General features: G+C 33.4%; 1 protein-coding gene across 5 annotated transcripts in view; it reads right to left on the bottom strand.

Moving 5' to 3' along the window:
- The window catches only part of Ktn1 (kinectin 1), a 113,497-nt gene that overhangs the window by 20,910 nt on the left and 76,704 nt on the right, over nt 1-15,883 (bottom strand). For 3 of the 5 annotated variants that reach the window (XM_013155243.3, XM_063241026.1, XM_063241028.1), the window contains 13 exons: nt 15,151-15,185; nt 14,550-14,640; nt 13,796-13,864; nt 13,212-13,249; nt 12,243-12,333; nt 12,028-12,096; nt 10,884-10,921; nt 10,081-10,171; nt 9,937-10,005; nt 9,465-9,502; nt 7,583-7,673; nt 5,761-5,829; nt 4,672-4,706 (listed from right to left, as the gene is read on the bottom strand). In XM_013155243.3, coding sequence (XP_013010697.2) covers nt 4,672-4,706; nt 5,761-5,829; nt 7,583-7,673; nt 9,465-9,502; nt 9,937-10,005; nt 10,081-10,171; nt 10,884-10,921; nt 12,028-12,096; nt 12,243-12,333; nt 13,212-13,249; nt 13,796-13,864; nt 14,550-14,640; nt 15,151-15,185 — 824 coding nt within the window. The remainder of the gene's footprint in view (nt 1-4,671; nt 4,707-5,760; nt 5,830-7,582; nt 7,674-9,464; nt 9,503-9,936; nt 10,006-10,080; nt 10,172-10,883; nt 10,922-12,027; nt 12,097-12,242; nt 12,334-13,211; nt 13,250-13,795; nt 13,865-14,549; nt 14,641-15,150; nt 15,186-15,883) is intronic. The other 2 variants (XM_063241027.1, XM_063241029.1) reach the window with 1 other exon arrangement.

The following is a 15,883-nucleotide window of genomic DNA, read 5'->3' as shown; positions in this document are numbered from 1 at the left end:
TAAAATCTCAGCACTGAAGCTGGAACCCGTGACTCTGGAAACCGCAATTTGAATCTCCTGCTGCCACCATTGCATCTGAATCGGCACAGCAGGGACAGAGAGGCGAAACCTTAAGAGCAGGAATCAGCTGAGTTGAGAGCAGGACTGGCAGGGAGCCCTGCACTGACCTGAGGTGAGTGAGAGAAACAGGGACCCTTCCATAGACTAGGAGGCTCCAATAGAGGACATTCTGGGACCGGGAAGTGACTTTACTCGCATATTCCCCTCTGAAGCGGGATTGGTGGGGAGTGGTTGGCCTGAGTGACATCGCAGACTAAGACCCATTAGGCTAGCCCAAACCATGTCCCAGCGCCTGGCGGTGCACCCTAGCATTGAAGCCTTCAGTAGATTGGCTGACCTAGAGGGGTGGGCCCAGCACAGGCTGCCCAGGTCTGTGTCTCCCTAGTACACTGCAGTGGGCGGGAACACCTAGCCAGCATGATTCAAACAAACTGTAACCGACAAAGAAAGAAACTGGGCCTCCTATATATGCTTGTATGGAAGGAACAAAAAGTATGGGAAAAGGGAGCAACACGAAAGGGTCCTCAGTCCCCAATCCTGAGAACACTGATTCAGGAAAGGTAAATGCAAAGGAGAATGAGGAAGGAAAACATGTAATATCAGACACGGCACCAATAGACATAAAGCGCTATCTCCAGAGCCTCACAGATGAGTTCAAAAGTGAAGTATTTAACGATCTAAAGCAAGATATAAGTAGGTCAGAGAAATGCTAAGCACCGCCCAAGAAAAAACAAATGGTGAAATGGAAGAACAGAAAAAAAGGGGAGAATTGTTTGATGGAGAAAATAGAGAAAACATAGAGTACGTGAAGCAGGTTCAAAGAGATTACCAGGAAACTAAAAACTCTATTGAAAGTTGGCATAACAGCTTGAAAGAAACTAAGGATAGATTATCTGAACTGGAGGGCAGATTTGTAATGTGGGAGCATGAAATGAAAAACATCCTAAAAATAACAAGAAAACAAACAGTAATAATACAAAGGCTAGAAGATGGTAAGGATCTATAACTTAAGAATTAAGAACATAAAAGAATAAGTAGGGACATAAACAAATAAATTACAAAGGCTATTCACAGAAATAATCCAGGAGAATTTCCCTAATTTAGCAAAAGGTAAAGATACTCAGATGTATGAGGCATACAGGACCCTAGCCACCTACAACCCAAACAGAACAACACCCAGGAAAATAATAATCAAAATTCCAGAAATCCAATATAAGAACAGAATATTAAAAGCCATCAGAGACAAGAAACAGATCACTTACAAGGAACACTCATCAGAATTACAGCAGACTTCTCGGCATAAACCATCAAATCACGAAGAGCATGGGGGGAAATAATTCAAGCTTTGAAAGATAACGTCCAGCCAAGATTGATATATCCTGCACAACTGTCCCTAGAAATTAATGGAAAAACAAGGTGCTTCCAGGATAAAGAGGAACTAGGGGAATTTGCAACCACCAGTTCAACTTTACAGAGAATACTACAGGATATTCTAAATAAAGAAAAATACCAAGATTCCAGGAACAGTGGCAGAGAGGCCACGATGAGTGGAGCAGAAAGCAAAATGAAGAAGACAAACTGACAACTAATGACAGAAAAAGAGCTCAACAGAAATGAGGCAGAGAAGATTGGATGGTAGGAACAGCTATTTTGGAGAAAAGAAGACATCATAATAGCTAGTGCTGATTTAATATCTTCTTGTTTTAAAGTCCCATCAAGCTTTTGTTCTTCTGCCTCCATTGGTCTTAACATGCTGTATCTTATTGCATGTTATTATATGTGATAATATAAACAAAAACTTTTATTGACAAGGAGATTATACAGAAACCATTGTTCATTTTCTGTTAATTGGTTCTAAATACCCTGTAATACTGTCATTCTCTTGAATGGTTTTACATTGTCTTGATATGTTTGATGCTACAGTATATGAAGTTATACTCAAAGATTTCAAGGAAAGAGACACTATGGTAACCACTTTTATATCGGGATATCTGATAGTGAAACACTATTTTGCTTAAATGGTTATGTTTTGACCTGTGCTGTTTTGCTGTTATGTCCTCGTTTATCTCAATCTCCTCTTTTTTATTATTCACTTTTTAAATTTTTATCTTTATAATTAAGGGAAAAATATAAAAAAGCAGGATACATTATAGTATATTGATTTCCTATTAACTTGATTTGGAACCCTGTATTACTCTCACCAACTCGTTTTGACCGATTTTCCTCTATTCTGTTTTGCTTGATAGTACCAAGTTTGAGAGCATAGGCAACAACTGTGAAGACAATAAGATTCATTATGACGCCCATTCTGGTTTGACTATTATCTTCTTTTGAAGTCCTCTAATGTCTCCAATGTTTTTTTTTTTAGTATTTTGAAGTCCTCTAATGTCTCCAATGTTATTCTTTACTATTTTGTTCAATTTTATTATAACTGATGATATAGACAGTTCTTTTTAAGATAGCAAGAGGCATTATGGTAACCAATGTTGAACACCTTGTATTTTGTTTTTACAGTATGCATTATGTCCATCCTTTTGATTTGATTGACTCTGTTTTGTTATGTCACATTTGGTTTTATTCTCTTCAAAAAAAGTAGTAAGAACTGTGGGAGTAATAAAACCCAAAATGTGTAATTGTCATTGTACAAAACAGAGGAAAAGAAAGTGCTCTAAAGGATATAACTGCATGTATATTTAAGTGTATAAGATAGGTAACTATATTACCGAGTTTTATTGGATCACTGAACAGAACTGTTTGCAGTCTTACTGTTTGAATGTCCACTTTATATGCTTTAATATTGTAACTTGAACAACTATTTCTAAAATGACAGTGATTTCCTACTGTTTATTCTTTATGAAATTCTGTATAACTTGTACCCTTTTTCTGTTTTTTTTTCTCCTTAAATAAAATTAAAAAGGGCTGGAGATTTAGCTCAGTGGCATAAGCGCCTGCCTTGCAAGCAGGCAGTCCTGAGTTCAATCCCTGGTACCCATAAAAAGGAAAAAAGACAAAAAAAAAAAAATAAATAAAATAAAATAAAATTAAAAAATAAAAGTTTGCATGCGTGACATGCTGAGGTTTGTGTAAAGGGAAATCTCAGCCCCGAATAAACAATTCATGAATATATGAACTATTGTACTTGTTATGTCCTTTTTTATCTACTAGTAATCATTTATTCATTCACTTGTTCACTGGTAATACTGGGCAGTGGAACCAGGGCCTTCTCACTAAGCTACCTTTAATCTCATCCCTTTTAATTTTTTGAGACAAGATCTCACTAAGGTACCTAGCCTGGGCTTAAACTTGCAATCCTCCTGCCTCAGCCTCCCAGAGTCCTGAGTGTTTCTCTGAGGACAACTGAAAACACCTTACTTGTGTTTTTTAAAGGCAATGAAACTACTTACGACTTTTAAGTGGCTGGCCCACAAAATGTGATATTAAAACGACAGGTGTTCCCCTGCTGTTTCCACACCACTTAATGCTCCCTGTTCTATCTAGTGAGTTTGTTATTTCCCAGAAGTGCAGAAAGCAATGGCAAAGATTTGACTGAGTGTGCCTTGGTAGAAAATTAAATCACGAATGATTTTTTCTTAAGAATAAGACTATAAATAATGCTCCAGCTACAGTTCAATCACAAATAGCTCTTTCTTAAAATAAGAATAAGAGGCTGCCCAGCCCACAGTCTATTGTGTACAGTCCTTAAATTAAGAGTTGTTGTTTTGCTTGTTTTTTTGCGCCAAGGTCTTGCTTTATTACCCAGGCTGGACTCAAATTCATGTAGGCTCAAGTGGTCCTCCTGTGAAGGCCACATAAGTAGGTATAACTGCAGGTGTATGCTGCTACGTCCAGCCTCGTTTTATGTTTTTAAAAGTTTAAGAAAAGGCAATGGAAACAAAAGAGAAGAAGAAACAGAACTATGAACCCCACAAGGCTTAAAATATTTACTATCAAGCCCTTTATAGAGCGTGTTGGGCTTATTTCATATAGTTTAACTCAGTAACTTAATTCTCACCTAATAAAGTATCAACTTTGTCAGCAAACCAAGATGGAAGAACATTTAGAGCACTTATATTACCAATGGATATGCTTAATGTGATTGAAATTTAACATGTGACATATCTGAAGTGATCTTAAAAGTAGCCTCTTAGATAAAATTATAGGCCAGTAAGAAAAGAGTTCCAGTAAATGATGATTTTAAATTTTCCTTAAATGCAAGAGTTAAACTAAAATTTGCACCATTCAATGGGATCTGGAAAAAGAAGACTCGGTAGGATGACTGAGACAATTAAAGGTGATTTAATAATGCCTTAAGATATAATTCTATATGATCCAAATGGGTATTTTTTGAATGCCTGGAAAGACAAAAAGGAAGGAAGAAAGAAAAAGAAACCTTAAAAACACTCAAATATCTCCTTCAAAAAATTTTTCCAGGAAATCTAAATATCATAAAAGCAATGTAAGTTGGCAAAAAAGCACAGGTAAGATCCACTGACGTGTAGTCAAAATATCTAAGTAACTATAAAAATTAGATTGCCATTTGTGAGTTCTCTGAACTATATGCAAATAAAAAAGTTACCACCTCTAATACAGTGAACAAAACTTACTACTTACACTTTTAGTAATTCTTCATGAGAAGGAAAAGATGCCTATTAAAAGAGATAATCCAATTTCAAAACAAGCTAAGACAAAAAATAAATTTTTCTTATAGCAAGTCAAAGCTAAAAACAGTGTATTTCCCATGCCAGCATCTTAACTTTAATCCAGGGATTTTAATAAAAAATATGTACAGATTTACAGAAACTATTGAGTGCTAACTCTAGTCTTCATTATTACTACATAAATTTTTTATTTAACAAGTATTTATCCATCTATGTGCAAAGCACTCACCTCTTAAATTTTCTTAACTCATAATTCACTCTGTAAAATTTTTAAGCTTCCAAAACTCAGAGAACATTAAACGCAATCAAAAGAAAAACTAGTACAAGTCAATTTCCTCACAAACAATAGTTTATTTTATATATACACAAAGATACATGGCCTTCACATATGATACTTTTTTTTCTCTAAAATAAAATGGATGCAAGAAGAAAAATGATATTTATTCTTGATGATTAGTCTCCCAAGCTAAATTATTAGGAGCCTCTTGTCCACAAGTACTTGATTTTTTTTTTTTTGTCCTTCAAAATACATTCTGGAATATACATGAATTAAAGAAAATTGTACAAAATGTATTCTTTTTTATATAACAGTATTTTAACTTTATCAAGCCAAATTACACATTGAAAAAGCACTTTTAACAGGAGGCCATCATTTATAATATTACGTATTTGCTAGTTTCTCTCCAATTATTGATGTATTGTTTCAGGAGGTAAAAGAAAGGATATACATACGTATGTTTAAACTGACTTCTACATAATTTTAACTAATTTGCTAAGAACACCGTTTTTAAGAATCAAAAAACACATACATAACAGAATTCAAGTACTAATAGCAATATGATATATATATTTTTATAAATTACAGACTTTTATCTTGAATATTGCTTGAAAATTTCTTTTGTTTTATAGGAAAATGGCTAAACACAAATAAAAGGACAAATATGTTCTTCTTGAAGAAATTTTAAAATGCCAATACATTTACAGGTTATATAATTTTAACCACATAAAAAAACACAAAACATCTAATAATACCAATACCTACCGGTTGGTAATTCTGTTGCTTAAATTGCTCAATCTGGGATTTAAATAATTTGTTTTCATCTTGCACCTCCTTTTTAAACAAAAATTAAATATGAATAACCAGATTTTCATTTTCCATACAAGCTTTTGAAACATATTACACAATCTAGAAAAATTCCAAGGTAGTAACAATTTTAAAAGTATGTAATAAGAGCTATATTAAAACATATGCAGTTATTATAGTTATATTTAGCAGTAGCTTGGGAATGGGTACGCCTCAAAAAGAACAAACAAGATAAAGAAATAGACCTAAGTATCTACAGGGTGATAGTTCTTGTCAACAGGACAAGATGCCTTAGTCTTGATGCAGACAGTATCTTGGGCTGGGCGTTTTTGTTGCAGGGGACTATCTTATGTACTACACATGGTAGTATAGAACTGCTATGCAGCTGCACACACTGCTATGTGTACCTGCAGAGTATGGCCACTGTAGAAATGATTTAAGATTGTGTGACACTGCTAGTTCATTTTAAAGGCTAGAATATTATTTTCACAACATACTCAAGTTATGTATGAATTTTAAGAGTCTAAGCAAAATGTGAAAATATCTTTGCATCAGAGGGAAAGCTACCATTTTCTTAAGACTGCAAATCAGCAAAATACTTGTATTTCAGTACATAAACATTTAAAATCCCCTAAAACGAAAGAAACATAAAAGCAGTCTAAAGAAAAACTGGAGAGGTGGCAGGGATCATCTCACAAGTAACAAAGGACTAATTTCCCTTTAAAATTAGTAAAGAAGTCATCCCAGAAGGAAAAATGTGGGAAAAAATTAAAGGATATTTCATATATAAATGGCTTACACATATGAAGAATACTTCACTTCTCTCACAAATACAAACTTAAAATAATTCTACTATCTTTCAAGTGTATTACCAACTGTTCTCACTGCCTGGTTCTGTTGAAAAGGAAGAAGTAGCCTCCACTGACCAGTTTATAATTAGTAAGAACACATTTGGTGGACAATTTAATGGAATCTAACAAAATTAAACAAGGGCACTTGGGAATAAGTGAGCATGGGACAGAACTAATCCTTGGGGCATGAAATATGAGTGAGATTACTCCACAATACTGCAGGGACCTACAGATGTGCTGCCATTTCAATATCATGTAGAAAAAAACAAACAAAACCTTAATTAGCAGAATTTTCCTTCTAGCAATTTATACACAGATACACTAGCTAAAGCATTCAAAATACAGTATGTGGTCAAGCATATCCACTGTCATATCGGGTATAATAGGACAAACAACTCTTTACACAGGCTAGATACCAAAGACTAGAATTAGTTATATAAGTAGAAGCACAAAAATAGAAAAAAAATAAAAAGCAGCAATGTATGTATGTGGAAAGCCAAAAACATTGGTAACTAGCGACAAAGCAAAAATCAAATGTCTGTAGAAGCTAGGTGAGGTGGCACAGGCCAGTAATCGCAGCACTCTGGAAAGAGGAACTCTGTAAGTTCAAGGCCAGTCTGGGCTACATAGTGAGTTGAGGACTGACATGATTTACATATACCCTGTCTCAAAAAACTAAAAGGAAAAATGAAAAGAAAAGTGGGTAACTATGTATAGCATGTTTTAAAAAGTAAATATATTTATTCATATATTTATCCATAGATATTTTAAAAAGATATAACTAATATTGACAGTAGTTCTCTCTGAGGAATGAAATCATATCAGAGAGGATGGCTCACTCAGTATTTTTTTTAATAGCAGTCAAAACTTTTTAAGAAACATGTAAGATGATAACTCATCCAGTAATAATTTTAAATAATCATATTCACCTGTAACAGCTTTGTTTTATTGGAAAGATCACTCTCTCGTTCTTTCAGCACAGCTTCTATTATCTTCATTTCATTTTCCTTTTCTTTCAATCTAGAATTTTTACAGATTTTATTTTACTAATGTAACACAAAAAAGGAAAACCAGACTCCAAATCATCTCTTAGGAAAATAACAGAAACAACATCTACCAGTTATTCCTCTTAGTATTATACCAACTTTATATTTGTTTTAAAAAAGATTATTTCCTGGGTGACTGTACTAAAAATAACTACTATGGCTTACCTTATATTTCATTGATTTGCTATAAAAATTACCCATTAAAAAGAAGGGAGTTTTACTTTCAAGAATCTCAACCATAATTTGACCCTGGAAATTACAATGTGCCTGACGGTTGTGCCAAAGAGTTGTTACACACAATTTGACAAGAGACTTCCCTGCAGTATTGATATGAATCTTAATCTGGCCCAAGTGAATCCCACTAGTCCCTGTCTCTAACACTGTTAAATGATCTGTTTATTTCGCCAGGGAAGACCTTAACCATTTCGATATCCCCAGTGTCCTAAAGGCACATAATAGAATTTCATGTGCTTGCTAAGTGGAACGTTATGTGTATCCCATGTTAACTGAGAAAAAATGTCAACAGGCTTTATGAAAACTAACAAGGCACAACGACCTAAAACACCCCCCCCCCCAAAAAAAACCTTTTTTTTCAAAGACACAGTTTAAAGGAGTACTTCTTAAAATAGACACCAGCAGCAAGGACTGATGGGCATGGCATTAAAGAAAAATCCTTAGAACTAGGCACAGAAGTTGAGGTTTAGAGGCGCTTCCTCACTACTGTAGACTGATTAGGCTTAAGACAAGACTTTTTAAAAAAGTGTTTTAGGATGAACATTTACAAAAAGCAACACTTCCTATGACAATCAGCATGAATATTTCATATGACAAGTTCTATTTTCCTTATGAGCAAGTTATAATTATAGAAAGATTCAGTATTCAGTATCAACATTATGGCTAATATCATCTTCTGTTTAACTCAGAGATGTTATTCTATCAAATACTAAATTGGTTTTAATTTGAAATAAATTATCTCTAATGATTTGTTTTAAAAAACAGAACTTAAAACCAGTACATTTTTGTGGAATGAATATTGGAAAAATGAGTGGGATGGGTTGGGAAGGATAAAAGTCACCAGCTATCTGAAAGTATCTAAAGGGTGTCTGTTTCAATTTACCAGAGACTTAGCCTATTTGCCTCTGGACTACAACAGACAACAAGGAGAATACTGTTGCAGTTTGTGTCTGGCTATCTCCCCAAAGGCTCATGTAGACATGGGGGCAGGCTTCTAGATTTATGATTGATTCATGCTCCAATGCTGGGATTAAAGGTGTGAGTGCGACACCCATTCTAGTGTGGGAAGCTTACATACAATATAAGGGATAGAGAAAGTCTTATCGCCATGCGTCACCCTTTCTGCTCTTGTTGCTTTTCCTGTTTCCAACCGTCATGAACTGTTGTCCTCGGCCATGTGCCACTCTGCATTGGAGCCAGTCAAGCATGGACTGAAACCTCCGCAAACTGTAAGCTAAATAAACCTTTCCCTCTTTAACTCTGAGTGTTGGGTATTTTGTCCTAGCAATGACATAAAAGTAACCAATGTACCTACATAATGACTTTTACCCTTTTTATGCCCAAGATAGCAACTTTTTGAACTTTTGCATGAAATGATCTAGAAAAAGTCAAGGAACAGAATTTGAAGAGAAAAACATCTATTATGTTTTACTGTAATGAGCATTCCAAAAATGGAACACCAAGTACTGAATAGTGAAGCACAATCTGGAAAACAGTTCTTATTCATAATGCTGGTTAAAAGTATACTTACACAACTTCAAGTTCTTCAAATTGTGATGCAGAATGTACCTATGAAACAGATTCACATTTTTGATGCTAGCAACAAAATAAAACCAAGTACCACAATAAGAATCAACCACCAATAACACAAAGACATAACTATGTGGCAGACTTGTGGTTAAGACACTTATAAAACAAAGACAGAGGGCCGGGGATTTAGCTCAGTCGCATAAGTGGCCTGCCTAGCAAGCATGGGGTCATGAGTTTGGTCCCTGATACAAACAAAACAAAACAAATTAAAAAAAAACAGAAAAGAGGGTTAGGTTAAATCAGGATGTTAAACATGACTTAACAGGAATAAAATTAACTTATTTTAATAGTAACCAAACTGAAAGAATTCTCTGGGCAAAGAAACTGGGACTGGATTAAATTCTTTTGCTTTCCAGTACATTAAAGATTCCTCATTCCTTAATGTAGATGCTGATGATCTGCTTATACTGTACCTCTTGCAAATCATGTCGTGCTACTTCTTGAACATGAGCTTTTAAAGATTCATTTTCTTCTTGAAGATCCTTAAAAATAATAGGTATAAATTTATATTCAAATATTACAAAGTTATTTTTTAAATTTTGTATTTAAAGTCTCACCTGTAACCATTTCCCTCTATTCACTAGGTCTTTCTCCTTCTCTTCTAAAACAGTTTTCATGGTATTCAACTGTTCTTCCTTTCCTTCTAATCTGATAATAAATTAACAAGAAATATTAAAAAAAAGTTACTTAAGCATAAATAATAGAGGCTGGAAAAGTATACTCAAAATCCAAGCTAAATACTAGTTTATGTAAAAGGATATACAAGCTGAGCATGGTAGCACACATCTGCAATTTAAGCACTTGGCAAGCGAAGGCAAGAGGATCGTCAAGAGTTCAAGTCTAGCCTGGGCAGTGAGCTCAAGCCAGGCTGAACTACATAGCAAGACCCTTTCACAAAACAAAACAAACAAGAACCAAAACAACACAACCACAAAATTTTGGAAATTATCCAATTAGGAAGTATAGGACAATTAAACTCTTTTATCACTGAACATACAGACATTAAACACATTAGGTAGCTCTACAATACATTATTCTGTTTTAAGTAATATCAGCAAATTTGGATAGCTCATTACAAATGAGTTGAGTTTGACTACTCATATAGGCCAAGAACAATACTCACTTAAAGTCATATACAGATTATAAATTAAAAAAAATTTCCACCCTACCTCCTTCCCAACAAACAAGAAAAAGAAAAACCTATAGCTTAAAGCATAATGAACAAATGTAATACTGTAAGATCTTTTGAACAATTTGATGCTTTCTAAATTATTTATTTCAAATAATAAAATATAATTGCCATTATATTTAATTTCTGGAAAAGACATACTTATATGTAAATAAGAAAAATGGTACTTACAAATTCTGAAGCTCCTGAACTTGAGAAGTGATAGACAACTGAAATACAAAGGACAAAAAGGGTAATTCATAATCCTTTTGCTTTATGATATACTTAGAGAACACTTTGAATTACAAAAACCCCAGCTCTACTTTTAAGCCAAAATGAGATGTTTTCATTCTTTACAACCATATAACAGGGAGGGTTACAAGGAAGACAAACAATACGGTTACAAATAATAAGTCTAAATAATATTGGTATTTCTACAACAGTGAAAGTGAGAGTATTAACGAATTGTCCACATACCTCCCTCCAGGTCAGTTATCAAAGGAAACTACTCAACAGTACTTTATTACTGTCCTTCTCTAGTATCCATTTTAAACATAGCATACTGGCTACTAGTACTTTTCTTCTTCATTCTATTCTCAGAGCCCCTTCAGATCTTAGCACAGGTATAAGTTCCTCAGAAATTTCTCTCCTAACTTCACGATCTATTGCAGACGGGTGATCTTTTTCACCATACCTTATTTTTTTCAACATATTATCTTTGATCATTAGCACAGAGTTTTGACAGGAAGAACTCAATAAATACTGATGAATGAACCTTATTAGATGAAAGGATCTTTTCTTCCACCGCATTATTTCCATTTTTTTCAACAAAGCCTCATTAGGTTAAATTCCATTGAACTTACATAATTCCAGTAAACATACTCGCCTTTGGAACAAAAACTTTTATTTTGTTGTATGGGAAGAGGCTGACCAATACATATTCTGTAACAAATTGTTCTGTTTCATGTATTTTGTTTTTTATTTTTAAAATTTTTTTTTGTACTTTGTTTTTGTAAGGATGAGATTAAAAAAAATTTAATGAATGTTTAGTATTTTGTTTTAAATTGGCAAATTAAAATATTAATACAGAAAGCTTTTTATAAAAAAATTTTGACAGTTAAGCTTTAAAAGATATTACAATATTAAGGACACCTAAACTCAAGTGTCACTATATTATGGGTATTTTCTCTTATTAGGCAAGAAAACAGTTATATAACTTATTATTACCTACTGCACACTACTAAAAGATTTCTTCTGAGCATCAAAGGAAAAAAAATAAGTCATAAATAATACATAGACTAATAAATTGGTCATGCTATGGCTCTGGGATTTTTACCTGTTGAGCCTTTTCAAGCTGGACATTTCCTATTTCTTCTTTTAGAGCCTCTATTTCCTGTTTCAAATCCTTGACAATGACAAAACAGACAAGATTGGACGATGGAACACAGAAATTGACATAAAATGCAATGCATAGACAAACATATGAAATTAAATGATATTAACTACAGTTGATAAACAGAAAGGCAAACACGCTATACTCTTTTCCAATACCTGAACAGTTTTCTCTTTATTAGCAACTTTGAGAAGTTCAGCTTCTAGAAGTTCTTCTACACATTTGATCTTTCCATCTTTCTCATGAATCCTTAAATAAATAATGTGGTATTAACTTCAAAATCCATCGATATAAAACCACCAAAACATGAAATATTTTTCCAAATCAGTGCTTTCCTATTTTAAGTAAAATGGCAAATAAAAAGCAAAATAAACCAAAAAAGTAAAGCACTTCCTAAATGAGACTTCAACTGCAACTACCAGATGGTTGTGACTCATACTCAAGACATTGGTGATAACCTTCAAAAAGACGTGGGGAACCAGGTGTGCTGGCTCAGGCCTATTACCTGAACACTTTTGGATGCTGAGGCAGGAAAACTGCAAGTTCAAGTTCTGTCTGAGTAACTCAGCAAAACCCTGTCTCAAAAAACTACAAAGAGGATGGGATGTTGCTGGATTCAATACCCAGAACCACCATATAAATAAATAATTGGCCATAAATAAATAAATAGCCATAAATAAATAAATTTTTAAAAATAGATTTCATGGGGAATGTGAGATTTGTACTATGAAGAACAACTGGGAGAATCAAATACCATACAATAGTACTAGCTTCCAAGACTCTGAAAGTTGTGGCAGAACACACACAATTACAGCATCAAACTTTACTATATCTAAAGAATGCAAAAAATTGGTCTCTATTCAGTATAGTATGTTCTCCAGTAGTCCCTACCACAAGACAAAAAATTAACAGTTTGATGTCATACCAAAATAAATGGAATCAATTTTGGAAATTAAAAACAAATTGGGGTAAATTTGAGAAAGACAGCTACCTTCCCTTAGCCTATTAATGAAAAATTCTAAAGTAAATGTATACCAGCTGTCCAACTAAACAAAGAAACTAATTTATGAATACTAAGAAAACTGGTCAAAAGAAAAAGATCAGTTTATAATAATATTATCACTTACACCTTCTTAAGTTCTTCAACTAGAGATGCAAAAGAAACCTAGAAATAGAAAAGCATCTTAATAATTTGTTCAAACTATAGATGGGTCAGAAGTAGAAAAGTATACTCTACCAAAATCTAAATGACAAAAACATAAATCCACAGTTCTTTTTAGATATTTAAAATGGTGTAATGATAAAAATCAATAGTATTTTTAAAAAAGCAGTTTTAAGCCTTCTTATAAATGGAGGACAAAAGAAAAACTATTAGGTAAATATCTGAATTACTAATTCTAACCAGATAAAGACAAAGTACAACAAAGAAACTGCCTCATTTCAGGCAGCACATTATTATTTAGCCTTAACTTTTTATTACTGTAGTAAACAGCAATGACATCCAATTCCACCCTACTCTATATAGTGCTAAGTATGCAAACAGCTTTCAATAAGTTACATTCTCTATTACAAATAATCAAGTAACTAATCACTCACTAATTAAAACTGTCTATCTTGGAAAAGAAATAGGCCAATAAAAGACTTGGTATATATCTGCATGCAACATTTCTGTCCACTGTTTAAAAGAGAAGAGTTGTGGATATATACATACCTGATCACTTTGCTTAGCCTTTAAGTCTTGAACTTCTTTTATCAGAGATGAATTTTCTGTTCTTATTGCCTTTTTTTCAAAAACATGTAAGAATAACATATTTTTACCTACTAAAAACCTAGCTAGTTTCAAAATAATAGCTTCTCATTTTTCTTTAGTTCTGTCTTTTCTCCTCTGGAAAGTCCAGAATCTTACTTGCTTCTTATGTTATTTGGCTAGCCAATTCTATAGGTCATCAAATGATTGTTAATTCAGTTATCCCCATAAGTATTTCTACTTACATTTCCACAACCTCAAAAATAGTCTATTTCATCAAATAGCCCTTGACCCTCCCTAAATTCAAATACAACAAATTTGCTCTTCCCAAAGTAACCCTGCCCTATTCAAGTTAGTTAGGACCAATGATAATGCCCTATTCAAGTTAGATAGGACTGATAAAACAGAACTGCACTTTTCTTCCCCTAACTACCAGGTAGAGCTTATGTCTGCCAGTAAACGGATTATAATCACATGAGTGCCAGTGGGCAAGCTTACTACAACTGCTACAGCATTAAGCCAATGAATGCTGTAATCAACCATGTACTTTTCTAGTCCTGAAAAATCTTAAATTCAATTTTAAAAGGTATTTCAAATATTTACAAAATGTAAGTAATAATAAGTTTAATAGCTATGAAATAATCTGGTATTAACCCAGTGAAATTCTTTCATATTCATAGAATAAGGAAAAGAAAAACAAATCTATAAAATTCTTTACCTTCAGTTCCTCCTCTTTCGTGGCCACCTGAATAAGTCCAGTTTCAAGTAATTCTTCTACAGTCTTTAACTTGTCATTTTTTTCTTGAATGCTGAAAATACAAAGTTAAAGCATATCTACAAACTGTTTTTAAAGGTAAATAATATTCCTAAATACATGGATCAATCCCTTTGTTCAATATTCCTATAAACCTTTATTTCTAAAAAGATCTCTAAGGGACCGGGGATTCAGCTCAGCAGCATAAATGCTTACCTGGCAAGCAAGAGGTCATGGGTTTGATCCCCAGTACAAATAAATAAATAAATCTCTAAGGATCTCATGTTTTTGGAACACTTCCTCCTTATCAATAATTAAATAGTGGTCAATGCTTATATGCTGTCCTAACAAGTAAAATCACTGCAACACACGACACCCACAAACTATAATGTAATCTAGCCAATGGCATACCACACCGTCTTCTATGCAAAGTTAGAAGGAAAAAAAAAAAAAAAAAAAAAGCAAGAATTTTAAGAATCTAGATTAATGTGGTTAATAATTCCTTTATCTTAAATTTGGTAGAAATAAGCCATCAAAATAAAAAAGGAAAAATTTAAATTCTTACCATTTTTCCATCTGTTCTATAACATCTTTATTGGGCTAAAAAAAAAAAAAAAAGAAAAAAACCAAAATAGTTTAACTCTATTAAGTTTATATATAAACTAGTTTAAAACTAAAGCGAGCTGTTTAGGGTTCTAAATACATACAAAATTGAGGAAAATGATCCTTATTAAGACTGCTATTTTATAGTTATCAACAAATCAACCAATAATAAATACTGGCAAGGCTGTGATGAAAAAGGCAGTTTTTTTCCACAGTTGAATGCAGACTGGCATAACTACTGTGGAAATCAGTGTGGAGATTGCTTAAAAACCTAGGATTAAAGATCCCTTTTGACAGGCTATTTTCCTTCTGGGTATTTGCCCAGAAGAATTAAATCATACCACAGTGATGTATGTGCATTCATGTTTACAGTAAAACAATACATACTAGTTAAATCTTGCCCATCAACTAAGGAATGGATGAAAAAAAGATACGGTCTTTTTAATAGAATGGAGTATTACTCAGCCATAAAGAAGCAACTTGAAACCAAACTCCTAAGTGAAATCAGACTTATAGGTGTAAACTTCATAGTGTCTCCCTGGTACAAGAAATCGAAAGAGTAAATAAGCTCTAAAATGTGTAACAGATACTGTGAAATGGAAAGACATTGTTTAAATGTAAAAAGGATGGGAGAGAGGGGAAAGGAAGGGAGAAGGGAAAAATGCCAGTTACCTATACTATTAGTGTTTCTTAGT

Source organism: Cavia porcellus, unplaced genomic scaffold, assembly GCF_034190915.1.
Source record: "Cavia porcellus strain 051 isolate PalLab524CR breed Dunkin Hartley unplaced genomic scaffold, mCavPor4.1 scaffold_31, whole genome shotgun sequence".
Lineage (NCBI taxonomy): Eukaryota > Metazoa > Chordata > Mammalia > Rodentia > Caviidae > Cavia > Cavia porcellus.
This window is presented reverse-complemented; position numbering and strand designations above follow the sequence as displayed.